A 27,906-nucleotide genomic window follows, 5' to 3' on the forward strand; every position below is an offset into this window, starting at 1 on the left:
AGAGAACAGAATGTACAACCTGTAAAAATGAGATATTGACTTATCTCAGATGTAATGTGTTTTTTTTTAAGTGAAATGCTATGGATTTGCACTCATTAGAAGCTGCTGTATAAAAAAGTTAAATCTTGTGGGACTGCAACAAAGGTTTCAGTCTGATAGAGGGTAATCTTGTCCTATGTTCAAACAGACCGTCCTTATGAATTTAACATTTTTTATATTTTATTTTTTATGACAACAATAGGAATTAAAAGGCAAAGCATATTTAAGTTTTGTTTGGTTGAAGGAGGACCCAACAACAGCAGTCTATTTTCGGGTTCTGATACAGTTCTTATGAATTAAATAAAATATCAGCTATTTTTAATTTGTATAAAAAAATGCAGAATTGACTACTCCCACCAACGGTTCTGAGATAATTTATTAGTTCTTATGTAATTTCCACAAAATAGAAATTCATTCTGAGATACTACTCTCCCCCACTAACTCTGCTTCTGTAACTCCTTGATTCTCTCATCCTCATTTCTCCTGCTCCAGAGATAGGGCCGGCTCCAGGGGTTTTGCCGCCCCCAGCAGGAAAAAAAAAAAAAAAAAGCCGCGATCGCGATCTGCGGGAGCTCTACCGCCGCCACTTCCCAAAGCATTTAAGTCCCATGAAACTTATCATAAGTTACTTAGGCACTTTTGAAAATGTACCCATAGAAGTTCAAGATCTGCTCTTGAATTCAAAATGTCACGCTTTTAGGGTTTTTGTTCTTTCAGCGGCAATTTGGCAGCTGGTCCTTCGCTCTGAGAGGGACTGAGGGACCTGCAACCGAATTGCCACGGCCACCCCAAGCACCTGCTTGCTGGCCTGGCGCCTGGTGCCGGCTCGCCCATAGACCATGGTGATGCCACTGAGGTTCTTTCCTCTTGTTGTTTCCTGTCCCTCCCCACTCCACAACTTTTCTTCTTTCAAAGTCAACTTCATAAATCTTTGCAGTGTTGTTGGAGCTACACTGGCCCCAGAGTATGAGAAACACAAGGTGGGCGAGATAATATCTTTTATTGGACCAAATTTTGTTGGTGAAAGGTACAAGGTTTCGAGCCACCCAGAGCTCTTCTTCAAGTCTGGGGAAGGAAATTAGAATGTCTGCACTAAATACCAGTTGGGACAGACTAAATGAAGTGGGCAATTGGGGGATAGACCATTATGCATAAAAGGTTTGAAGTGGGCAATTAAGAGTAGAAGGCAATGTGGTGTGTTACAAAATGTTAGATTGAGCCACAAAACCATGTCCCCGTTAAGTTCATGGCTTTTGCTGTCTATCAGAGTTTGAATTTAAGTTGCCAGGCTTGCCTTTCAAAGAAGTTGTACAGGTTTCCTTTGAGGACGAGTATTGAAAAATCAGATATGGAGTGATCGCTTTATGAAAACTGTTCATGCACAGGTGATGTGGTGTTTTTGTCTTACTATATTTTTTGTATTTTACCATACTGTGAGATGATGATCAGATCATTTTACATTGCTCACTCTGTCCTTACCTACTTTCTCTTTCTGGGCCCTCCAATCCTTAACTCTCTCAGATTTCTCTGCAGTTTTCAGACCCCTCCATCACTTTGATCTCCCTCTCATCTTTGAATTTCATGGTGCCTACATGTAACATCAACCTCTCCTCCACGTCTCAATCCTCATATGCTATTACTTTGTTCTTATTTCTGGAGAGTGAAGCCACCTCAAGAGAGTCCGAGGACCAGGGGACTTCAGGAGGGAAGAAAAAATGTGTAGCAGAAGTTCTACCTCTACTCCTCAGCTTGTGAGGAAAAAAAAGTAAACTTCGCCGGCCTAGTAAGATCCACTTACGTTTAATCACATTCCAATATGGCTCCGATAGCACAGTCCCTTCCTGGTGTACCAGCATCGGTGCAGAGACTCATGCTTTCATATCTGGGAGATGCCCAATTCAATTCCTGGTGTGTCAGCCATGGTAGAGGCCTAATCATCTTTAAGAAATCTGTTGCTATAGCAAAAGGCTGACTGTTCCTTAGTTTTCCATTCAGCATTGCATTTCAAGAAATCATGAGAATGTTTTAGAAGATGACTGTCCTTTGAGTAGATACTTCTTCCTTATCAAGCTGCTGTCTCCAGGAGCGTTACCTGACTAATAAAGTGTTACTTATCTCTTTTTTTTTTTTTTTTTTTTAAAGGATGAATCACTTTTTGAAGACTATTCTTTGACAATTTACAAAAATATAAAAGTTTACTTAGGAAAACAGTGTCATTAAAACTCTCTTATAGTTGGCTCTAAATAAATTCAACTTTTTGTATAATTTTGGCACATTTGTAAAGAATACATTTTATTTATCATCTATTTCCTACTTCTGAACTACTTTCTGAAAGCACTGAATATTAAGTATGACTTTATGTGGGCAACAGCAGGGAGCCCTAGTTTTTGAAATTATTCAAAACTATATCAAGAGAAACCAAAAGCCATCATTGCAAAAACAGTTTCATGACTGGGAGATACAAAGGTGACAAGTTAATTCACGAAATTATTTACACCTAGTTGCTGTATATCAACTTCATATCAAAAGAGCACTGAGCTGGTGGACCGATTCAACAGAAAAAAAAACAGACCTAATCATCAAGGATTGTCTTCAAAGGGTAGCAAATATCACTAGAAATCAAAACAAATTAACTCAAAACTAATACCTTACCCGTTCCCCTAATCAATCCAGTCTTAGGACCTCAAGTGTGGAACCCTGTCTTTCCATTAGCAGTCTCCAACTATATCCTAAGCAACCAATTTATACTCTTTCCCCCAAGTATCTGTGTAGAGGAGGAGGAAACTGAGGTTAACATCTTTTACAGTTCAGTGACCTTACACCAGGACCAATTCTGGCAAACTACAGAACCCACAGTGGAAGGAAAGACAGGGAGAACCAGTTCAGCTGCAACCATTGCAACAGTAATGAGCAACAGTTTCATTTTTTGCCATAGTTCAGTCCCTACTTATTCTTCATTCCTCCATTACACACTATAAGGAGTGAATGTGAGAAACACTGTGCTGTACTTATGCCTGAAAACTGCGTCCCTCAGCAGCTACCTCCCAGCCTTCCAAAAAGCAGATCTGCTCTGTTCTAAGCAGTAGTTCTCAGGAAGTTGGCCAGGTATGTGAGGAAACAGCAGCATGGGGGAGATACCTGAACTTCAAGTTTGGGTCTTAGATGACCAGAAGAGGTGAGGGAGAATTGTCTTTTCCTCACTAGCTATCAGCAGCCTGACTTCATTTCATGTTGCCCCTCATGGGGGTCTTTTAAGTCTTCACCCTCCTAGCTATTTCATATTCTCCCTTTTCTAGAGGATGCCTCCAGACCCCCACTTTCAGGTGCTTCATGCTCCCTCCATCTAGGTGCATCATCTAGGGTTCTTTCCTGGCCACTGATGGCTCTTTGTCTGGGCACTTCTGTCAGGGCAAATTTAAATGGGGGAAGAAATGAAAAAATGATTACAAAGGAGGCCTCTATGAGTGTGATTGAACCAGCTATGCCTTGCACCTTGTCAAAATTCAAAATTACACGTTAATAATTCACTCTCCCACTACTTTACCATGCATTATGAACATGAGCACAGATACCCTAATACATTTCACCTGAGACCTCTTCCAACAATATGTAAGAGAAAGTTTAGTCAATATACATCTGGATCTCTTTTTAGTTAAATTATAGTCTGAATTAAGCAACCCTGTTAGCAAGGTAAGGCAATTTAGTGTGGAGGTTCAACGCATTCTTTTGCTTTGACAAGCAAACTGTTAATATTAATTAAATAAGACTAAGCAGGGGAACATTTCTGTGCCACCTCCAGCTCCCAGGTTTGATGACTGAGCTGACAGAAATATGAGCTGTAGCGGTAGTGATAAAATGTAATGAAAATGTATGTTAGGTTGATATGAAAAATTCCTAAATGACCGTTGTATGATTTTGCAGAGATCTTTAAAAAAGACAAACTGGAAGTTAGTGTCATGAAACCAAGGCACCAGTAAGAACAAAGGTATGGTTTATTTATTAGAAAAACATGATCCCAAGTTTCTATACAGTCTTGCTCTTATAACACAATGAAATGTATTTCCCATTCACATTAAAATGCTAATGACCTTAAAACCAGGATGGGAAGAAAATCCACACATCTGCCAATAGAACAGCAGCACAAAAGTCCTACTGAACCACTCTCTTCATATATGGGCTGAAAGAATATTCTGTCTTATTTCTTAAAGTGGCATTTCCATTCCTAATCATGGCATGAGTCATCTAGCTCACAAAGGACCACAGGATGCTTAGTCCTGGGGTTGGCAGAAATTGAGATAGCTGCAAAGCATAAGCAAGCAAGATGAGGATGCAAATAAGGCATCATACATTTTTATGGAATTATATAAATAAATAATATTGCAGGTTTCAAATGTCATACAATGAATCATGAGGAAAATGATGGAGCTAATGGAGTGGGGAACAGCACTTCACAAAGAATAAATAACCCCTCAGAATCCATACATGGATGAACTAACTGTTAGCCAATGAGGTGGGAAAGTCCCTACAACATATAATATATGCCATAGCCAGGACCAGGTTACAAAAAAAAAAAAAAAGGGGGTGGGGGGCGGAGAATATGGACCCAGGTATTTTTGGCTCCTGACCCTAAACAGAAAATAAACAAACAAACAAATTTTAGTTCAAGATCTAAAATACAATTATTATTATTTTTTGGAATTTTAAACTATTATATTTTTCCATCGTAATAATTAATAATCTGCAAAAGAAGGTACACAAGAACGGCAATGTATGTAGAAGAACTGGCAGTGACTCATTTAATCTGCACGTCTAGCAGGATGGATAACTTCTAGGCAAGTACTCTAAATGCAGTTTCCATGAGAACAGTGTTACATCGTAATGACATTTTAAAATGAGGATTATTTCCTTTTTAAGTATTTTGAATTTAACGTATGGAAACTAATATTAAGTTTAACTTACCACTTTATTTTTCCTGCTATGCAAACCTCTATACTATTATTTACTCTATTTTTAAATAAAACTGTTTTACACAACATCAAGAGGGCAAGATCTAGAGAATATTTGTTCTCTAATAGCACAGTGTTCATTAAATTCTGCAACAATCACTTGTTATTCTCAATAATAGTCACTGGAAAAAAGGTAATAAATAGTGCAACAGTAATTATTGAAGCCTGCTCCATCAAACAAGCTGCTGAAAGGACACTTACTATACATTTAAAATATATTCAGGATTGCTAGCATGAAGAAAAAAAATCCATAAAATTTTTAAGTTACATAAAAATGATCCACAGGCACCAGGGATTGAGTCAGAAAGCATTACTACTGTAAACAGTGAAGAGCTTCCTGGCATCGCTGTTAATTATGAAAGCTCTTCCTAGAGAATAATGGACGCTGATTGGAAGAAAAACCCTTTAACAGAAGCTTGCTATCTTGCTAGCCTAACAGGTGAGGAGGAATGGTAAGTTTTGGTGTACAGTGCTGTATGGATGCACCCTGTCTGCTGCTACATCTGGATAAAACACCCTAAATAGGACAGTCTAAAAGTGTTGGACACTACTGCTGGTAGTGAAGATGCACTAGTTGTGAATGACAGGTGATTTGGGGGGCAGGGGGATTGCTATCATAATACATCCCTGATGGACACAAATAGGAAGAAAACTATATGGGAATAAAAGGCAGAAAAAGTATGACAAAAACCCAGCATATACGGGAACTGTACATGTTCATTTTACTCTTACCTTCTTCAGCCTCATCCTCCTGTGGAGATAGTGGACCCCCTCTACTTGTTGGACTGACCAATTCGTCATCTCTCTCAGACTCCCGCTGCAGACTTACAACTTCATAAATTGCATCTCCAGCATTTGTGTGGCTTTTCCCTTCAGACTAAAAATAAGGAAATGAAATGAGTTTTGATGTTAAGCTCTTGCTATTCATCAACTCCATGTTTCTTCTGGTTTCTTCAACTAGGATTAAACCAAGGACTGATACAGTAATTTGGGGGCAAGATGAAGACTCCATCCAATTTCAATGGAAATTACACATGTGGATTGAAATTAGTATATGACACTGCTGAACGTAATTTGAGGAAGATGAAAAACAGCAATGAAAACAGGTAGAACAATAATTATTGTTAAAGCTCCTCCCGCAACAACCTTTATGTATTAGAGGAATTATAACACAAACTTTACAATTTAAATTTAAAAAACTGAGACAAGGAGGGAACTGCTCTAAGAAAAAATTGCAAAGAACAGACAGGAAAAATATTGTGATGATAAAAATAAGTACCAAACATTTTTGAGAAACCAAGTTTTTTAGGCATTTTGGAGAATGTTGAGAGTTGGCAGTAGGTAGCACATTCCACACCATAAAGATTATAACACCCACTGCATAAGCAACGGGCTAAGAAAGGATCCTTAGAAGTAGATTGTGTATAGTGCACATATTCACCTGTGCTCTAGGGACCACAGTATCTTCCATTTAATCCCAGGAGCCCTTTAGGATTTGTAACCAGTGTATTTACGTTTACCAGTAGCTGAAATTAGTTGGAATGCCTGAGCTCAATATCCCTAGTTATAACAATTTGGGGAACAAGGCACTCTCACTGGAGGGCAGTTGACACTCAAAAGTAGCTTCATACCTGACTGTGCCAGAGTTTGATAACTTTGAAGGCATACTGAAAGGAATACATTTTCTCACATACTTTATTTACCATGGATGAGGTGTGACAAACAATCCATTAAAGACCTATCAAATTCTTTTGTTGATCAAAACAACTTGTACTTCATATTTTTAAAAATGTTATGTACTTAAATCTTGAGCACTGGATAAATGAATTTTATAGAATTTTATAGAAGAAAAAAGATCAATAAAATAGCTCTTTAGTTTGTCCACATTAAATCTAGGAAGAGAAGAGAACCAGACAACAGGACTCTTCCTAGATGTCTCCTCTCCAACATGTGCCCCAGCTGCTTTGCTTCCCAGAGATCACAGAACAGTATATACATCTCTCCTTACTGCCCACTCCCACTTTAAAAAGATTGTTCTCTGATGTACTCAACATTATTCAAAAAGTACAGTGATTTGTATATTTTCATATGGTTGTACAATAATAAAGCCAAATAGCTGCTATTAAGTGAACTGGAGATAAAATGTACATTTTTTCTTTACTTTAAGACCAGTTATTTTTTTCAGCCTGCTTCATTCTTTGCAAACCTTACATAATCAAAGTTAAAATAAAGTCATTTTTCAAACAGGCTAATAACGTCAAGTCAGCCTCAAAAATCAAATGAAAGTAGTCTTACGGAGGTGGTGTTAAATTTGTCTCAGAAGCATAGCGTTAACTATGTGAGAAAAAAGGAATATCCAATAAAGGATATGTGAAAGAAAAAATTACCAAGATATTACTGTTTCCTCTGTCAGAAAAAAAAATAAGAGTGATATTTGAGAACCTGCTGTGTAAAACCAAGGCACTGACAACTTGTCACTTATGAACCCCTGGAACCCTTTTTTTTTCTCCTTTTTTTAAAAGAAGAGGGGGGCAGAGCACTAACTCCAACTTGCTGGCCAATTTCCACCCACAGTAATTAACATCTTCCACTCTAAATACCTTCTGTAGTTTCAGTTCCAGTTGGTGGAACTGTTTCATGGGGTAGTGTAAATCGGGACTGTCTGTGGTTGGACAAAATCAAGCTACTCTGATCAGTCCATCACACCTGTTTCTATTATAACCATTCCATGTTGGGAAAAAGCAAGGCATGGCTCCTCTTCTCTCTCTCCGAGTATCAGACAATTTTCCATACAGTTCTGGAAGTGCGAGGTGAAATCTGGGCTACAGTTTATAATTTAGATCCTTTACCCTTGTGATTAGTAAAATATAGCAGGGAGAAATTCGGTCCATTATCAACGCATACACGTTTCACCTGCCAGGATGTCAGTATCAAGTAATTGCAAGGCTCCTGGTCAAGCAATTATGTCGACTCTGATAATCTCATCATTTATCAAAGTCTCAGACATTCCTTTTGGAGATATAAAGAGGAGTGTTATTGAGAACATTGCAGTAGTACAGCTTTAGCATTACTCTGAGGACTTGGGATAGTATTCAGAGATCTGTTTAAATGTCCTTTTTCATTTTTTAAAAATATGTTTATCTGACACTCAAGACACATACAAACGAACATTTTAAAAATACATTAAAAACATCAGATTAGCCCACTCCAACATTTAGGACTCTTCTAACCACCAAAAATGCCCCCTCAATCTACTTCCCACTGATACCCTTAAAATCACCTCAGAAAAAGGCAAAGGTTTCATTGAAACATGCCCTGCTGACTCAAGTTTACTTGGACCAAGAAAGAAGCTGTATTTTAAGATAAGTATCAAGCAAATGTAAATAAAAAGGATTACAGTGTGCGCTCTTTAAAATTGGAAAGGGCAGCAGTCTTCCACATTTTCACATACTTGGTTTTTTGTTTTTTGTTTTTTTTTATAAATTCTACTGTATTTCACTTATCTCTATTGTAAAACTGAAGAGCAGGAGTGCCAAAGAAAACAGCTTGCATGAGACTGATTTAGTCAGGTGGGCATTTAGTGTAGTCTGTGCCTTTACTTCATAGTAAAAACATCACTAGCTTTTCAGCATTAATTGTTTTATCCCTCACTAAGGTGACAATTGTTATTCTAGTTTAGGATCAGCAAAATTAAGTCAGTCCTAGTCATTTAAGTCAACCACAGGGGTTGTGGTTCCACTGCAGTACAACACAAATTAGAAGATCAGACTCCACTTTTCAGATCTTGAGTGAATATCAATATAATGTGTAAGTCTCTAGAGAAAATGGATCAATGTTTATTGCAGGAGTATGAAACTCTACATAATTCTAGAATGAACTGAATAATAATGGGAAGCTACAAGTAATTGGGTGTCAGCCATGAGAGAAGAACCATCGGAAGGACCTTTGGATTCTAATCTACTGAACGTTATTCAATAAATCTTACACATATTTAGGCCTGCTTTACACTGAAGGGGTGAAGGGGGGGGAGGGTGACGATTGATCTAAGATACGTAACTTCAGCTACATGAATAACATAGTTGAAGTCGACGTACCTTAGATCTGTTCACCGCGGTGTCTTCATTGAGGTGAGTCAACTACTGCCACTCCCCCGTCAACTCTGCCTGCACCTCTCATGCCAGTGGAGTACAGGAGTTGATGGGAGAGTGCTCGGGGGGGTCGATTTAACACATCTAGACTAGACGTGATAATTGACCCCCGCTGGATCGATTGCTACCTGCCGATTTGGCGGGTAGTATAGACATATCCTAAGAAGCATATGCACCCTTCCACTGCATGGCAAGGACGGATGCAACATCATGTTAATCACACACACAGAGTCCTGGGAAAGCCACACAGAGGGAATATGCAGTATGCTGTATCTTGGGTCCACCTCCCCTAGGTTGAACTACACAGTCCTTTCATACAAATAATGCCAAACAGAGTTCTGGGAGTGCAAATGAAGTGAAATATTCAGGAGGAATTATAACTTGCACAGAAATCTGTTGCGTGTTATTCTGAGGAAGTTAGGTGTCTTAATCAATATTATTAAAGCATTATATAATATTACAATCATCTATATTGTAATTAATAATCACCATTTAATGCTTCAATTTATAACACCAATTCCCTCACTGCTCCTTCCACACACCAGAGGTGCAGTGTAGATGACATCACATTAAATATCATGATTGTATACAAATTCTATAAGTCTGATTACTAAGATGGGTGAACCTGAGTGCCTGGGATTGAATGAGGATATTGAAGTAAGAGGCATTACAGAAACTTTGTGGAACAATAATAATCCACATGACACTAATACTGGGGCACAAAATATGTAAGAATTCCAGTAGATTGTCACTACCTGTGAGAGAAACAGTCAAATATAGTAAAAAACTTAAATAAATCAAACTTTACTATCAAATCTCTATGGATAGAAATTCCATACATGAATAATAAGAGTATAGTAGCAGAAATATACTACCGATCACCTGATCAGGGTGGTGACAGTGATTGTGAAATACTCAGGGAATTTATAGAGGCTACAAAAACACAAAACCCAACAATAATGAGGGATTTCGACTATCTCCGAACTGACTGGGTATGTGTCACCTCAAGACAGGGATGCAGACAGAAAAATGTCTGGATACCATAAATGACTGCTGTGACATTCTGTACCCTCGGGGAACACCCCGTAATCCCCCATATTCCTCATCTGTATATAACTGTGATATTACATATAAAGCATGCCTTGTAAGGTATCAAAGGAAAGGTTATGATCCGCTGAAAGTCATTTCTCTATCCATATATGTACATCATTAATGCATATGAAGTAGGGCTGTCAAGCGATTAAAAAAATTAATTGTGATTAATGGTGCTGTTAAACAATAGAATACCATTTATTTTAAATATTTCTGATGTTTACTACATTTTCAAATATATTAATTTCAATTACAACACAATGTGTACAGTGCTAACTTAATATTTATTTTTACTACAAATATTTGCACTGTAAAAAATAAAAAAATTATTTTTCATTCCACCTCACACAAGTACTGTAGTGCAATCTCTTTTATCATGAAAATTGAACTTACAAATGTAGAATTATGTACAAAAAAGTCAGCATTCAAAAATAAAACAATGTAAAACTTTAGAGCCTACAAGCTCACTCAGGACTACTACTTGGTCAGCCAATCACTCAGACAAACAATGTTGGTTACAATTTGCAGGAGATAAAGCTGCCTGCTTCTTGTTTACAATGTCACCTGAAAGTGAGAACAGGCATTTGCATGGCACTGTTGTAGCCAGCATTGCAAGATATTTACATGCAGGTGTGTTAAAGATTCATATGTCCCTTCATGTGTCAATCAGCATTCTAGAGGACATGCTTCCACGCGGATGATGAGTTCTGCTTGATAACTATCAAAAGTAGTGCAAACAGATGCATGTTCATTTTCATCATCATGAGTCAGATGCCACCACCAGAAGGTGGATTTTCTTTTTTGGTGGTTTGGGTTCTATAGTTGCCGCATCAGAGTGTTGCTCTTTTAAGACTTCTGAAAGCATGCTCCACACCTCATCCCTCTCAGATTTTGGAAGGCACTTCAGATTCTTAAACCCTGGGTCGAGTTCTGTAGCTATTTTTAGAAATTTCACATTGGTACCTTCTTTGCATTTTGTCAAATCTGCTATGAAAGTGTTCTTAAAATGAACATGTGCTGGCTCATCATCCAAGACTGCCATAACATAAAATATATGCAGAATGCGGGTAAAACAGAGCAGGAGACATACAATTCTCCCCCCAAGGAGTACAGTCACAAATTTAATTGATGCATTATTTTTTTTTAATGAGCATCATGCGCATGGAAGGATGTCCTCTGGAATCGTGGCCTAAGCATGGAAGGGGCATATGAATATATGCCAGATATGCTAAACAAATACCTTGCAACGCCGGGTACAGAAGTGCCATGTGAATGCCTGTTCTCATTTTCAGGTGACACTGTAAACAAAAAGCAGGCAGCAGTATCTCCCATCAGTGTAAACACACTTGTTTATCTTAAACAATGAGGAGTCCAGTGGAACCTTAAAGACTAACAGATTTATTTGAGCATAAATGACAAATGACACTATATAAAATAATCTGAAGAATAAATGATGCTGTAATAAACTACAGTACTAGAGTGAGCTGTTGATATTTAACTATATAAAGATGCCTGGGTTCCTTTAATGTTAGAGCTACATTATTGTAAGTATACGTAGACATTTACCACTGCATCAGTGAGCAATGCAGAACTAGATAGGAAGCTTCCAATTTAAGCATTTATAAAATGTGTAAAGCCAGGGAATACAAACTCATATGCCTAGAGATGAATAATAGTCCTTTCATTGACTAGCATGAAAAGGAATATTTGAGATTAGGCAAAGTGCATTTGTAACCAAGTTGGACCTGTGAACTCCAAAACATTTTAACAAAACAAATTAAATTCATGACTTATTTGTTTTGTGTGTGTGTACCTATAAATAAAACTAGATAAAAGATAACATGATAAAATTAAGACTTTCAAAGGATTGACTTTTCTTCATTTTTAAACGCTATTCTTTATCGCCATTACAGAGGTGGTGCTAGCCCACTGGAGGCCCTAAGCATGAATATTGTTGTCCCCTCCCACTCCCAAACACAAAAAGTGAATGGGGGCCCCCTTCAGCTGCTTGGGGCCCTAAGCAATTGCTTAGTCTGTTTATGCCGAGAGCCGGCTCGCACCATTATCAGTGGCCTTGGAAACACTGACAGAAATATATAACTAAAAAAGGTAGACCTAATGCTCAGAAAGTCAATTTTCCTTAAGGAAAGGCAATTTTATTGTTATTAGAAAACACTGCTGTACCTGTTTTAGCTTCATGTAAAAAGTTTCTGTGAAGGTTTTTCTGCTGAAATACCAGAAACGCTCATTAGCTGGGTACACGCGAACAACAGTCTCCAGCAAAAAACGGACTGGCTCTACCACTTCAGTGACCACCATATCCACTGCCACAGTCATGTACACACGTTTATCTGGAACACAAAAATAAATTCACATTCACAAAAGCAGTCAGTCCCAAAAAGATTCAATTTCTCAAGGTACTGAGTAGTATAAAAAAACACCACAGAAATAGATGGCTATTTAGGTCCAAATCCCTTCCTATTAAATCCATCTATTGATTCTGCAGCACATATTTCATTTCTGTTTTAGATCTTGCATATCCACATAGAATGAAATGCACAATAGCCAATGGGATATTCTCCTTTAATACCAAATAATTCTGGTAGTTCTGTCACACAAGTAAGCATTTGCAAGAATGGTGGCAAAATGTCCCATATGAGGTGAGGAGGGGGAGGGAATGAAGAAACTGTGGACCAGAGCCATGGTCTGAGGTCAGATAACTGGAAAATTACACTGGATCAGGTCACAAATCTGAAGGTGTAATCTAATGCTGAAGGAATGAGCTGTATTAAAGCCAGATACTCAAGTGTCCAGGCATCCCCTACTTCATCCTCCATTTGTCCCAAGAACTTGGGTACAAAATGGATTAATGATGCCTATGCCTGGTAAGTTACAAATAAGACCCCCTAAGTACGTGATTTTACTGTTGCAGGAAACAGCTTTTAAAATAAGAGTTAGTTTTTAGTCATAACGGATAGGATACAGAGCCTCAGACAATAACAAATGCACTCAACTGGGATAGTTATGTGATCAGACTAACTTCCCTTGGGACTGAAAATTCTGATCCCCAGGGGAACATGCCTGTGACCTCACACACAGCTCTTCTACCGGATTCTGACCTGGCAGCAAGAGCACGTGCCAGTATGAGCATTTCTTTATGTTATATGTGTTTATACAGTTCCTCGCACAGTGAGGTTGTGATACTGACTGAGGCCTTTGGGGTTACAGGATGTTAATATTAAACTGAAATATACAGCATGGTTTCAGAGAGACAGAGAACATTTATTAAATGCGGTTAAGTATTCTTCACCATGCTAAGTAATTACTAAGCAAGCAAAACAGCTTGTTAAAAAAAATCATTTACCTTTAGGTGTTTCCTCATTAAGTACTAGAAAAGTAGGTGCATTAGGATTCCACATTCCAGTAATAACATATGCTCTCCCATCACAGCTCTTTCCCATGGACTCCTAAGAATAAACACATGTATTATATGCATTACAGTGGCACCTAGAACCAATATCAGGGACCCAGTTGTGCTAGGAATTGTACAGTGAGATAATCCTCTGCTTCAAAGAGTTACAGATCTAAACAGTGAAGATAGAAAAGTGGAAAACGGATAGAACATACAAGCAAAGTAAACACAATAGCTTACAACATTTCATTTATTTTCATTTAGTTCAATAATTTTTGTTAGCATTTTATTTTGTGGGAGGGTGTTTCAAGCTTTATGTTTTACCGTTCTGGAGTGTGGGAATAGACCAATAAATGAAGGGAGAAGAGACAATGTAGGGAGTGATGAGGGGAAAGCAGGGAAAGCAGATGTGGGGGACAGGGTCAGGAAAACTGACTGTGCAGGAGTAAAAAAGCCAATCAGCAGAGGGGAGAAAGCATTCAGAGTGAAAACTAGGAAAACTCTCTGAGGAACTCATCATCCAAACTTCCAGGAGAAAGGGGAGGCAGAAATCTCTCACGGTGCAGCTGTACCTGTTGCACTTGCTTTGGTGTTTGCTGCTGGCTGATAGATTTTTATGTGCCACCATTGACGTAGATTTCTTTGAGAATTAAACCTTAACTTAGAGGCAAATGTCAGAATAACAAAACAGCGCCCCTCCTCCCCACCACCACCACCACACGTACATGAATGCACTAAAATCTCTGTTAATGTCTCCAAGTTTGCTCTAAAAGACAATGCCATGCAGTGTCCCCCATTTCTTGAAAAAAAAAAAAATCAATCTTGGGAGAAATAAATCTGAACACAGAGTTTTGTGTAAAAGCTAGAGTATTGTGTAAAGGTCTGTGGTCATATGCGCGTGCACACCAGACTCTTGAAGGCCTCCCCGTTTCAGAACATCCCTTCATTGCTCAGATCAAGGAGGGCCTTGCAGAATGGTCTCTCCACGGATCTTGAGGAGAGACCAGTATCTTCCATCCTACCTTAAATTTGTCAGGGTGCTGGGTAATTAATCTGAGGTGCTCATTAGAGCTGAGTGAAAAGAGTTACTCATCTTTGTAACTGTTGTTCTTCGAGATGTGTTGCTCATATCCATTCCAATTAGGTGTGCGCACACTGTGTGCACACTCGTCGGAAGATTTTTAGCCTAGTAACACTCAGTGGGTCGGCTGGGCACCCCCTGGAGTGGCGTCATTATGGCACTGGATATATACCCCTGCCGACCCAATGGCCCTTCAGTTCCTTCTTGCCGGCTACTCCGACAGAGGGGAAGGAGGGCGGGTTTGGAATGGATATGAGCAACACATCTCGAAGAACAACAGTTACAAAGGTGAGTAACCGTCTTTTCTTCTTCAAGTGCTTGCTCATATTGATTCCAATTAGGTGATTCCCAAGCCTTACGTAGGCGGTGGGGTCGGAGCGAGATGTTGCAGAATGCAAAACTGCTGAGCGAAATGCTGCATCATCTCTGGACTGTTGAACCAATGCGTAATGTGCGGCCAAGGTGTGAATCGATGACCAGGTAGCTGCCCGACATATTTCCTGGATGGGGACATGGGCCAGGAAGGCAGCAGATGAAGTTTGAGTCCGAGTAGAATGGGCGGTGAGGTGGCTAGCCGGAACGTGAGCCAATTCATAGCATGTGCGGATGCAGGATGTTACCCAAGATGAAATCCGTTGGGAAGAGACCAGTAGGCCTTTCATCTGGTCTGCAACAGCTACAAAGAGCTGAGGTGACCTTCGGAAGGGTTTGATTCTCTCAATATAATAGGCGAGAGCCCTGCGGACGTCCAGGCTGTGTAGCTGTTGTTCCCGACGCGATGGGTCCGGCTTCGGGAAGAAGACGACTGGGAGGAAGATGTCTTGATTGAATGAAAGGCGGACACCACCTTAGGGAGGAAAGAGGGGTGTGGTCGCAGCTGTACCTTGTTCGAAAGGAGCACCCATAAATTGGCTAGCACCAGGTTTAGATCCCAGGTAGGGGTCAGGTGTCTAACTGGAGGATATAAACGTTCCAACCCTTTGAGGAACCTTGAAACTATAGGGTGAGAGAAGACTGATCAGTCATTTTCCCCTGGATGGAAGGCGGAAATGGCTACCAGATGCACCTTTATGCAAGAGACTGCTAGGCCCTGCTCTTTTAGGGACCAGAAGTAGTCCAGGACAGTGGTAACGGACACCTGTCTGGGGACTAAGTTACGCTGAGCACAACAACAGGAGAAACGCTTCCACTTGGTGAGATATGTCATCCCAGTGGAAGGTTTCCTCCTGCCCAAGAGCACCTGCTCGACCGAGGGAGAGCAACGCAGCTCAGACTGGCTCAACCACGCAGCAACCATGCTGTGAGATGAAGGGACTGCAGGTTCGGATGGTGAAGCCTGCCGAAGTCCTGTGTTATGAGGTCCGGCCACAGTGGCAGGGAAATCGGGCCTGCCACTGAGAGGTCGAACAACGTGGTGTACCAGTGCTGATCGGCCACGCTGGAGCAATCAGGATCAGGTGAGCGCTGTCCCTGCGGAACTTGAGTAGGACTCTGTGGATGAGCGGAAACGGTGGGAAGGCATAAAGTAGGTGCCTGTTCTACGGGTTCAGAAATGCGTCTGAGAGGGAGCCCAGGGAGCGTTCCTGGAAGGAGCAGAACACCTGGCATTTCCTGTTCTCTCGGGAGGCAAAGAGGTCTATTTGGGGAAAGCCCTACTTCCGGAAAACAGAATGGATGACGTCCAGACAAAATCGACCACTCATGAGACAGGAGGGATCTGCTGAGGTGATCCCCCAGAGTGTTCTGGACTCCTGGGAGAAAAGACGCTACCAATTTGATCGAGTGGGCTATGCAAAAGTTCCAAAGGTGGGCGGCTTCTTGACAAAGGAGGGAGGAGCATGCTCCGCCCTGCTTGTTTATGTAAAACATGGCCGTTGTGTTGTCCGTGAACATTGATACACAACGGCCTTGGAGATGGTCTCGAAACACTTGGCATGCTAGACGGACTGCTCTCAGCTCCAGCACATTGATGTGTAAGGCCAGTTCTTGGGGCGACCAAAGGCCTTGAGTGCGAAGGCTCCCAAAGTGGGCACCCCAACCCAGAGATGATGCGTCTGTGGTTAGGGCCATCGAGGGTTGTGGTGGGTGGAATGACATCCCTGCACAGACTAGAGTGGGGTCTAGCCACCAGGTTAGGGAGGCCAGAACCTTCCTGGGGACAGTGAGCACCGAGTCCAGGCTGTCTCTGTGTGGTTGGTATATTGAAACAAGCCAGGCTTGGAAGGGACGGAGGCATAGCCTGGCGTGCTTGGTCATGAAGCTGCAGGAGGCCATGTGACTTACTAGGCTGAGGCAGGTGCGCACCGACGTTGTCGGGAAGGTTTGAAGACTTCGGATTATTGAAGCCATTGCCTGAAAACGCGACTGCGGGAGGCAGGATCTGGCCAGACTGGAGTCCAGAACCACTCCAATGAAGTCTATTCTCTGTGTGGGTGTGAGAGTAGACTTTTCTGTGTTGATCATGAGGCCTAGGCTCCTGAAGAGGTCTCTGATGATGCGCAGGTGCTGTGATACTTGCCACTGGGAAATCCCTCGAATGAGCCAATCGTCGAGATACAGGTAGATGTGTACTTGACGACGATGGAGGGAGGTGGTGACTACAGCCATGCATTTTGTGAAGACACGCAGAGCTGTAGAAAGGCCAAACGGAAGTACAGTGAACTGAAAGTGTTGGTGGTTGACCACAAAACGGAGGTACCGTCTGTGTGGTGGATAAATTGCAATGTGGAAATACGCGTCTTTCATATCGAGGGTGGCATACCAGTCTCCCGGATCCAGGGACGTATAATGGTCCCCAGGGATACCATGCGGAACTTCAGTTTTATCATGAATTTGTTGAGTTCTCGCAGGTCTAGGATCGGTCATAGACCTCCCTTTGCCTTGGGGATTAAGTAGTAGCAAGAATAAAACCCCTTGCCTCTTATGTCCTTTGGCACCTCCTCTATGGCTCCCATGGCTAGGAGCAACTGGACCTCTTGTAAGAGGAATTGTTCGTGAGAGGGGTCCCTGAAGAAGGCCGGGTAGGGAGGGTGGGAAGGCGGGGTTGAAGCAAATTGAAGGTGGTATCCTCCTTCCACCGTGTGCAGGACCCAACTATCTGAAGTTAGCTAGGACCAGGCAGGGAGGAATTGGGAGAGGTGGTTGAAAAAGGGAGGAGAAGGATCCGGTAGGGTAACTGGTGGGCCGTCCTCGGACCTCCCATCAAAAGTTTTGCTTGGGCCCCGCTGGTGGTTTAGAGGGCGCCTGACTTTGAGCTCCTTGAAGGCCAGACTGTCTCCGATGATTCCACCTGCCAGGCCTTCTGGTAATGTCCTGACACGGCCTAGGCTGGGCATAAGGACGGTGTAGCTGAGGCCGGAAGGTCCTGTGTTGGGTCACTGGCGTACACATACCCAGCGAGCGCATTATAACGTGATTGTCCTTCAGACTTTGCAACCTGGGGTCAGTCTTGTCTGAGAAAAGGCCCTGGCCTTCGAAGGGTAAATCCTGAATAGTTTGTTGCAATTCAGGGGGAAGGCCTGATACCTGGAGCCAGGAGATACGCCTCATCGTTACTCCTGATGACAGAGTTCTGGCTCCAGGGTCCGCTGCATCCAGAGAGGCCTGGAGGGAGGTTCTCGCTACCTTTTTACCCTCCTCAAGTAGGGCCGTGAATTCTTGACCGGACTCCTGGGGAAGAAGCTCCGTAAACTTCCCCAAGGACACCCAAGTGTTAAAGTTATACCTGCTTAGGAGGGCTTGTTGGTTTGCCACCCTAAGTTGGAGGCCCCCGGCCGAGTATATTTTGCAGTCCAGAAGGTCCATGCGCCTAGCCTCCTTTGACTTAGGAGCTGGGTCTTGTTGGCCATGACGCTCCGATTCGTTCACCGATTGGACAACCAGAGAGGAAGGAGGTGGGTGAGTGTAGAGATATTCATACCCCTTTGAGGGGACCATATATTTCCTCTCTACTCCCCTTGCTGTAGGAGGAATTGAAGCTGGAGATTGTCAAATGGTGTCTGCATTAGCCTGTATGGTGTGGATGAATGGAAGAGCGACTCTAGTAGGTGCATCAGCCGATAGGATGTCCATGACTGGGTCCTGTATTTCAGGGACCTCCTCCACCTGCAAGTTCATATTCTGAGCCACTCGCCTCAAAAGGTTCTGATGGGCCCTGAGGTCAATTGGTGGAGGGTCTGAGGAGGATGTCCCCACCATCGCCTCATCAGGCAAGGAGGAGGAGGAGAGGCCCGGGACCAAAGGGTCCTGTGGTGGCTCCTGTACTTGCGGGGCATCAACTGCATCCGGTGGAACCTCAGCAACTGCAGATGGAATTGGAGCCTCATCCATGCCTGTGCCGGGTGGGAGCGGCATGGCGAACGAGATGTCGAACGGTGCCGCGAGTGTGACCGGTACCACGATGAAGAGTGGTGCCAGGACTGCGAGTGGTGCCGGGAGCAGGAATGGCGCGATAGAGAGCGTCTGCGAGACCGGGATCTTGACTGGGATCTCTCTGGTGGACCACTGGAAGGAGGCCTTACCATGGCCAGCTTGCAGATGGATTGTACGACCCACACCGGCGGTGCCGGGGGTTGAGGCCAGGTTGACTCCGTCATTGCAATGAGCTCCCTTGCCGTGGAGAAGGTCTCCAGCGTAGAAGGAAGGGCAAGCTGAACCACAGCATGAGTCGGCGAGCTGTCAGGCACCAGACTTGACAGCCCTTGTGGGACCGGAATCGACTGTGCCGAGCTTGGCGGCAGCACAATCTGTGGTGCCACAACTGACGGTGCCGCAGCAGATGACGGTGCCGAATGAACTGTCTTGGAAGAGCGCTCCTTCCGTGGAGCAGAAGTTGAAGCACTATGTTGCTTCCCGGGTCTTGGGGACAGGGAGCGGTGCCGAGCAGATGTCGGTGCCGGTAAGGGTCAGTGCCAGGACTCTTTCTCGGTACCGGAGCAGTCCAGGGCCGAAGGGGCGCTCCTTACCGAAGCAGTCTGTTGGGCGCTCGGTGCCGACGCTGCAGGACTAAGTGCCGACTCCATGAGGAGCTGTTTCAATTGAAAGTCTTGCTCCTTCTTCGTCCTTGGTTTAAACGACTTGCAGATGCGGCACTTATCAGCAAGGTGGGATTCCCCTAGGCACTTGGAGGCAGCAGTCGTGGGGAACTCCTATTGGCATCGGCTTTTGGCACGCCGAGCACGGTTTGAATCCCGGTGCCTTGGGCATGGGCCCGCACCGGGGTGGAGGAAAGGGGCTAATCCCCGATCCTCCCTTAAACTATATACACTAACTATAAAGACAACAACTAACACTAACTATAACTACAAAAACTCGAACTACACACACAGTAACAGCAAAGAACTACAAGTAGCTAGGGATGTGGAGATCAGCAAAGCCGCGCTCCACAGTTCCAACGACCATCACAGGCGGTAAGAAGAAACTGAAGGGCTGTTGGGTTGGCAGTGGTTATATATCCGGCGCCATAACGGCACCACTCCAGGGTAAAAATCTTCCGACGAGCATGCACATGGCACACGCACACCTAATTGGAATCGATATGAGCAAGCACTCGAAGAAGAATAATTTATTCACTGAAAAACAAAACTTTCGGGCAAACCGAAAGTATCTGCAAGGTCACTTTGAGTCTGCAAAATAATTTCAACCAAACAGAACATTTCCAAAACATTCTGAATTTTTCCAATCAAAATGGTTTGGTTTGACATTGTCAAAACCTTTCGATTTATCAGGCCAGTGGTGGTGCCTTTTTTATAACCCACTGCTGAAGAGTCTCCTGGAATATACAAAACCTAGGTTCAATTTCTCCCTTTGCCCGTTGTGGAGCAGAGACTTGAACTTGGGCCTCCCGCATCCTGGGTAGGTGCCTTAAAAAGTTGGCTATAGAGTCATTCTCACATACTTTCCCTAGCCCAATGACTATTCATTGCAATCATGGATGACTAAAAATTGACAGTATGAACAACAATGGAGAGAGTGAGAGACCCCATGGCTAGGGCACTCTCCTGCAATGTGAAAGACTCAAGTTGAAATTCCCTCTCCCACTTCAGGGGGAACTGAACCCTGGTCTGCTACATCCTGGCAGACTATCCTAATCAGTGGACTAAAAGTTATAAGGAGAAAATGAGTACTCCCTCACCTCCGTTGATTTTGTGAATCTAGTCTTCCTCTGTTTGTGTTAAAACATAAGAATTGAAATGAAAGACATTAAGTCGGGTTGAACAAAATGTTTGACTTGACCCAGCTTGAATTTTTTTCTGATTTTTTTAATTCCCTGCAAATTTTTTTTAAAAATTGTTTTCACTTGAACCTGAACCAAAACATTTTTTTTGGAATAGCCAGAGAATTGAAAAATCCATGATTCACCCAGTTCTAGTGCTGAATTCTCCAAACAAACAGAAAAAGCACTCTACAGAATATTTGTTATACTTGAGCAAAAAACTAAGATTATGTGATGCAGTAGTTTAATGAAATGGGTTTTATTTCTGGAGACCTGGATTCAAATCATAGTTAAGATGACATATTAAACTATGTTTTATAGACCTGTTTCAGTAGACATTTGTCTACATTACAAAACAACCAAAGTTTACTACAGTCTGTTGTTCCATTTCCTAATCAAAGGATAGAACTGGAAAAGCAGATGTGTTCATGTCACTACTGAGATGGACTAGCAGAGATATGTAGATAACTGGAGAAGACTGAGGCAGGACAGTATAAGTAATCAAATATGTAAAAGGTTGTTATAAAAAGGATGGTGGTAAATTGGGATAGTTTAGGTATATTTAATTGTGCCTCAGCACAGGGCAATGGACTGGATGACCTCCTGAGGTCCCTTCTGGCCCTACAAATTTCTGTGATTCTGTAAGTGTGCCCACTATTTGCGTACTCTGTATTTGGCTCAAGCTAGTATCATTTAGTCCCTTGCTGTCATCAGTGTGACTTTAAAAAAAAAAAAAAAAAAAAAAGTCAAACAAACAAATGGTTGTAGCAGGAATCTCATTAGGAAAAAAAACATTCTGCAGCAGGTCAGGAAGAAAAATCCTTTAAAGTGACTGAAGGTTTTGGATGTCAGTGAAGACAACAGGTGATAGAGATCACATCAGGGTGCATTACTCTGATCTTCACAGGGAGTAAAATATATCCTCAACATCTGAGCCAAAGCCAACCCCCTGAGATGTGCCAACATTCTGAAGTGTCTTTCACTGCACTGATGTGTCTTTTTGACTTGCTGGTATGGGAGAACGTAGAATGCTTTGAAGATGTCAAAGTATCACTGGAAATTTTCAACTTGAGCCAACTCTCATTTGGGGAATATTACTTTTCCCATGAAAAAGAAAAGGAATGTCTTCCTTGCTCCTAAAAATTACTTTACCATGAAGTCTTCAGGAATTATCTTTCACACTTTGGAGAAGGAGGGATATTTAGTCAGGATCTAGGATTCTTGCTCCTTGACTGCTAGGGGAACATCCTAAAACAATGTAATGCCATCAACATTAATTGCTTGCTATGAAACACACCAGGATCAACTTGTCCTGATCAAACATTTTCTCACCTCACATAAGAAACCGGAGGGACATAAAAGGACTAGAAGTAAATCAAGATTTTTGTACTGATGCGCAACACCTTACCAGTTCAAGTTAAGCACTTCTCGAAGATGTTGAGATTTCAATATTGTAGAACACTAATCAAAACTCAAAAAATTAAAATATTACAGAAACTATTAACTTGTATTTAACTTATAAACCACTCGCTTTGGAGTGTACAATAGAAAAGTTAAGTTGAAAAAGGTCAAATAGTAGTTAAGAGTAATGGCCAAAATTTTAAGTTGTAATGAAGCAAATGAGGGGTTGAGTGTTTCTAAGCATCTAGAAAAAGTCAGATCACTTATTCAGATGTCCAATTATGAATGTACGTACCTGATTTTAATTACCCATACTTGAAAATTTTGGCTTATATGCCTCACATAATACTAAAAGGCCAGTTACTTCTAACAGTTAAGTGTCAGCTCACCAAGCAAAACTCCTCCACCGTTAAAAGCAACTGATGGCTACAGGCTGAGACATCCTAATATAGTGAAACCTGAACAAAAGCACAACCTTCAATGGGCAACTTTTTGTCTTAAGCAACTACTTCAGACAATGTACATATGGTTTCAAGTACCCTTTTCCTCAATGTTTAGTTAAAATCCAACGACAAAATTTAGCCCTTCTTATAAATGGATACAATTCCACTTACTTCAGTGGGACTGGGTCTGCTTATGACAGGACTGACTTTGGCTGAGAAGCTCAGTGAATATATTTCAGTGCTCATTTCGGACATCAATTAAGTTAAGATATAACTATATCTCGTGCTGTTGCTTGGACAGCCTAGATAGAGGCCACCAAATGAGTTATGTACCTCCATGATGTTCCGTCCTGAACCAAATCAGATATATTACAAGACAGTGTGACAGACATGGCAGTTGCCTATGATTTCTTTGGGAGAGCTTACCGTATTAAGTTTATGTATCATTGTGGGTCAGTGATTGTATGGGTGAGGATAATCAGAGACATTCATGAAATAAGAACAGTGTGGGGTGATGAAGCAAATTCAATCAAGGTGTAACACCTCCAGAGATATACCACTCCCTAAGGAGGCCCATCTACATTAGTTCAAACTGGATATTTTAGAGGTCAACGGACAAAAAGGATTTTTGGATAAATAGCCTAAGTTTAAACTGAGTCAAGACCTTCCTTCTGATCCAGCAAACAGACAGGATCTTCTGTCCAAAGGCAGGGCCTCAATTTTTAGGGAATGGTTGGAAGGACTGACATCCATCAGAGCTCTTGTGGAGATGGGAGAAAGTGATCTCTGATAAGCTCATTAGCATGTTTGTCGGTTCCTTTTTTCTTTTAAATATGTTTCCTTGATAATCTTTTATAAGATTATAAGAAAAAATGTGCTTGCTTAGAAAAAGCTGTGTTGCAACTTAAACTATGGGCAATTTATACTGTTTATAGCCTCTGATGAGAAAAGCAAAGTGCAGACATGGGCCTGTTTAGTCAGTCTGCCTTGCTGGGGGAACTCTGCAGCCTGGGAAAACCCCAGTCAAGAGGGAGAGAGAGAAGCAGATCTCCACTCAAAATAGGTGATGGCTCGGGAGCCAGAAGCATGAGGATAGGTGCCCTTGCTGGACCACAAGAAGGGAATACAGGTGCAGTTGCCCTGAAATGGGACAGTTAGAACGACTTTAAGGGACATGTGTCTGTTGACACCATCCAGCCATCGTGTTTTAGGTTTGTGGGTGGTCTTTTCCATTCTGCTTTCACTAGGTCAAAAGTCAAAGATGACTTTCACAGGGAAGTTGGTAGTATTTTTGTGTGTCCTATGTGTACCTCAGTTTCCCCTCCATCGTGCACTGCTACTCAACTAGGGTAAAAGGATTAAATTTGCTCTCCAGGCAGACTAAGACACAGGTCTGTGTTGACTCACTGTGTAAGTGGAATGAAAAGTTCTTAAGGATTAAGGAATTGGTGGAAATCAACCCAGATCAACAAGAGGGCTGGAGAGACAATGCAAGCTCCAATGACTCGTGGATTTCCGGCCTCTCAGCAGAAAAGTTGAGCAAAGACCCCAGCTGAAGAACAAAAGACAGACACTGGTGTTGAGGGGATGGTTTCCAGAGGTAGCTAGGAGCTCTCTCACTTGGGAACTGACTAACGAACGAACAGAGAGAGAACACATGCGTGCAAGCACAAGTTTGATAATGGAGTTTCTATAGCTTGGCTGGGGCTCTGGGCTGACTAAAATGCACTATGCTTTAACCTTAATATTTCTACGCTAACCTAAGGACTTCTTATGCTGTGGTCCACTTGACTAAAATGCCACTGTTTTGATGCCACTACTAATACTGGGTGAGGTGCATTAGTCCCTGAAGAGTGGACAAGTCTCTACCAGGAATCTATCTCAGTTGGACTCATTGAACAGCGCTCACACTGTGAAGCCCCAGAGTTTTAGTCTCAGAAGGTAGTGAGGCATCTGTGGCCTACCCTGAAGGAAGAGAGACGTCCCTTGGGGTCAGGCACATCGGAGGATTTCTTTCACGAAATTGTTCTGAAGTTGGGGGTGTAGCCCTGATCCTGTAGATCTGGGACAGTGTGGGCCTGCGGGGATCTAAGAGTGCTATGCCACTGACAAAACTGATGTCAGTGAGGTTATCATCATCCAGGTATATCCCTAAATATATTTACTAACTGTTTGTTCAAGTACATATTCTAACCACATTAAGAGTTCTGGAGTGGCAAGATATTCTTGCTGAACATCTGCTCTAATTCAGAAGAAGGCAGCTTGCTTCTCATTTACAAGAATGCAGCTTGAAGAGACAGAACACTATACAGAACTTATCAGAGATTAACACTTGACTTACTGAACATACAATCTGAATACACAATATATGTTACTTCTAATATAGGTTTCTAGAAATTTGAGAGTATATCCAGTTCATATGCCTAAGACCAAATAATCTGAAAATAAAAAGGAACAAAGGAGGGATTCTTTGAACAGCAGTGTCAGTCATGTATGATAGATTAATATCATGCTTTAAATAAATGACAACAAAACTCTTGAAGATGTAAATTATCAGACTTTTGCTAAATTTAGTAATCAAGTCAGACAAACATAGAAAGCTCTACTTTTATTTGCTAATTTGTGTGACCATTTTCTTTAAGCATGGATCTTTTTTATCCCCATAAAGGGACACTGTCAAGATTGACATCTGAATAATTTTTTTTAATTTTTCTTATCTTTGTATGGGAAGTCCATTTAATTCCTTTAGATATGCTTTCTTCCCCAGGATAACAATGTTTCGTATGTTTGTATTTAATAAAACAAAATTCATGAACAGCTCTACAATAATAAATCAGTATATGCATATAATGGAAGAGACATTTTGGGAAAGGACCAAATTTCAGCTTCAAGTTTCAAAGCTGGAATTTTAAAAGACTGAATTACAATGGGCACCCTGACAGTGTCCTTTTTTTAAGAAGGAACATAAAACTGCACCCCATAACACTAATTTGTTAGACAAGATGATTATTACCATATCAAGTAAATGCATGTCACTGTTCTTCACATTTCGACCTGGGCTCAACAGCATCCCAAAGCATCTGCAAAAGGTTTTTAAAAATTAAAGACATTAGAAAGTCATTGAAAAGTACAGCAATATCTTCTTGAGTGTGCACACAACACAGATTACCCACTATTTTCCCTTTAAGTAGAATCATTTTACAATAAATTACTGCTGGTGCTATGTTATCTCACACATTCAGAAAATGCCACCACATATACTAGACATGGCCAAGAAATGGTCTACTAAAAAGATAAAGGCAAAATCAAGTATTAATTTCTGTTATGCACAGCCAGCCTTTCTGGAATAAGTACAAAGCTTAAAATATACAGTTTAAATGTTAAAATAGTTCAGATACACAGGAAGTATTTGAGACTGAACACGGTATTCAATATTTCACCACATCAAGGAAAATATATATATATATAAAATTTGACCTACTTCTGTACAGAAGGACTAAATACTATTTCTAATGTTCCTTTTACCATTTACAACACAGTATCAGCATTCCTTAAAAATGAAAAGGCTTTTCTGTTCATTCCCTATTTTAGCGTCATGTTCATTGCTAACCCTACATTTTAATGATAAAGGAGAAAAAACACTGAGGTTGCTTTATTTTTCTGTACTTCTTTATGGATACATCAAATGAGCTGAAGGGTTTTTTTCAAATTTGAGCAATTGATATGGGAAAGGATTAAATTATAAAATATATATATATATATAGCTCTAAAACAGGGGTGGGTAAACTTTTTGGTCCTCGGGCCACATCTGGGTAGGGAAATTGCATGCAGGGCCATGAATGTAGGGCTGGGCCAGCAGGCTGGGGTGCGGGAGAGAGTGTGGGATGTGGCACAGTGTGCACGAAGGGGCGCAGGAGGGGTGCGGGTTGTATGAGGGGACTCAGGGCAAGGGATTGGGGTGAAGGAGGGGGTTGGGGTGCAGGCTTTGGCCTAGTGCCACTTACCTAGAGCAGCATCAGGGTGACAATGGTGTGCACTGAGGCCAGTGCCTGTCCTGGCCCCGCATTGGTGCTGCATCGTTCCTGGAAACGGCTGGCACCACATCCCTGCAGCCCCTGGGGGAGGAGCGGCAGAGGGCTCTGCGCACTGCCCTCGCCTGTGGGTACCTCCCCCAAAGCTCCCATTGGCCACTGCTCCCTGTTCCCAGTCCATGGGAGCTGCAGGGAGCGGTGCCTGCAGGCAAGGGCAGCGCACAGAGCCCTCTACCTCCCCCCGCCTTCTCCAGGGGCTGCAGGGCCGGCCACTTCCGGGGGTGGCAATCCTGCAGGCGGGATCCAAAGCCCTGATGGGCCAAATCCTGCCTGCGGGCCGCAGTTTGCCCACTCCTGCTCTAAACAGTACACACACACATGCACACCCACCCCACTGACCGTTTGGAAGAAAGTTTATCCTTCAATGTTCAGTACTCCAGCCCCTTCAATTAAGGTGCGAGAGCTCACAAAAACACATTTATACTAGCCTCCAGAGGTTCCAACTGAGATCAGGACCCCATTGTGGTAACTGTTTATATACACAATGAAAGACAGCACCTTGTCCTAACAAACGTGAAATCTAAACAGAGAAGACAAACAAAGGAAGTATTTACCATCCCCATTTTACAGTTGGGAAACTGAGGTACTGGAGGTATGTCTACACTGCACACTAAGCCCAGTCTCTAACTCAGGTTTCAACCCAGCCTCCACTTCTGTCCACACACAAATCAATTTGACTCAGGTTAGCAAGCACTCAGAACCCAGGTCCCAAGACCCTGCTATGGAGATGGGTCAAAGTTGAGTCCTACTTTATCTCAAGTCCAAGCCCTGTCATTTTGCAGATCAAGCAGCAGACCCAAGTCAGAAAGTCTGTGTAGTGAGGTATGGACATGTTAGCAGAGCTGTGAGACCCAGGTCCTAGAACTGTAAACCCAAGTTAATAATGCAATGTGGGACTCTCAAGTGCAGGCTTGGAAACACCAAGTTCACAAGCCTGGGTGCCACAGATTCTGGCTTAGTGTGCAGTGTAGACTCCTCA

The 27,906-nt window shown here is 42.1% G+C and overlaps 1 protein-coding gene and 1 long non-coding RNA gene across 9 annotated transcripts in view; one reads left to right on the forward strand and one right to left on the reverse strand.

The window, feature by feature from the left end:
* The window catches only part of RABGAP1L (RAB GTPase activating protein 1 like), a 570,182-nt gene that overhangs the window by 441,070 nt on the left and 101,206 nt on the right, over positions 1-27,906 (reverse strand). For all 8 annotated transcript variants that reach the window (XM_075067923.1, XM_075067924.1, XM_075067925.1 and 5 more), the window contains exons 8-11: positions 25,850-25,916; positions 13,650-13,752; positions 12,470-12,636; positions 5,778-5,922 (exon numbers count right to left, since the gene is read on the reverse strand). In XM_075067923.1, coding sequence (XP_074924024.1) covers positions 5,778-5,922; positions 12,470-12,636; positions 13,650-13,752; positions 25,850-25,916 — 482 coding nt within the window. The remainder of the gene's footprint in view (positions 1-5,777; positions 5,923-12,469; positions 12,637-13,649; positions 13,753-25,849; positions 25,917-27,906) is intronic.
* Positions 1-27,906, forward strand: part of LOC116839862 (uncharacterized) — a 374,064-nt gene that overhangs the window by 5,249 nt on the left and 340,909 nt on the right. The window lies entirely within an intron of this gene.

Source organism: Chelonoidis abingdonii, chromosome 7 (assembly GCF_003597395.2).
Source record: "Chelonoidis abingdonii isolate Lonesome George chromosome 7, CheloAbing_2.0, whole genome shotgun sequence".
Lineage (NCBI taxonomy): Eukaryota > Metazoa > Chordata > Testudines > Testudinidae > Chelonoidis > Chelonoidis abingdonii.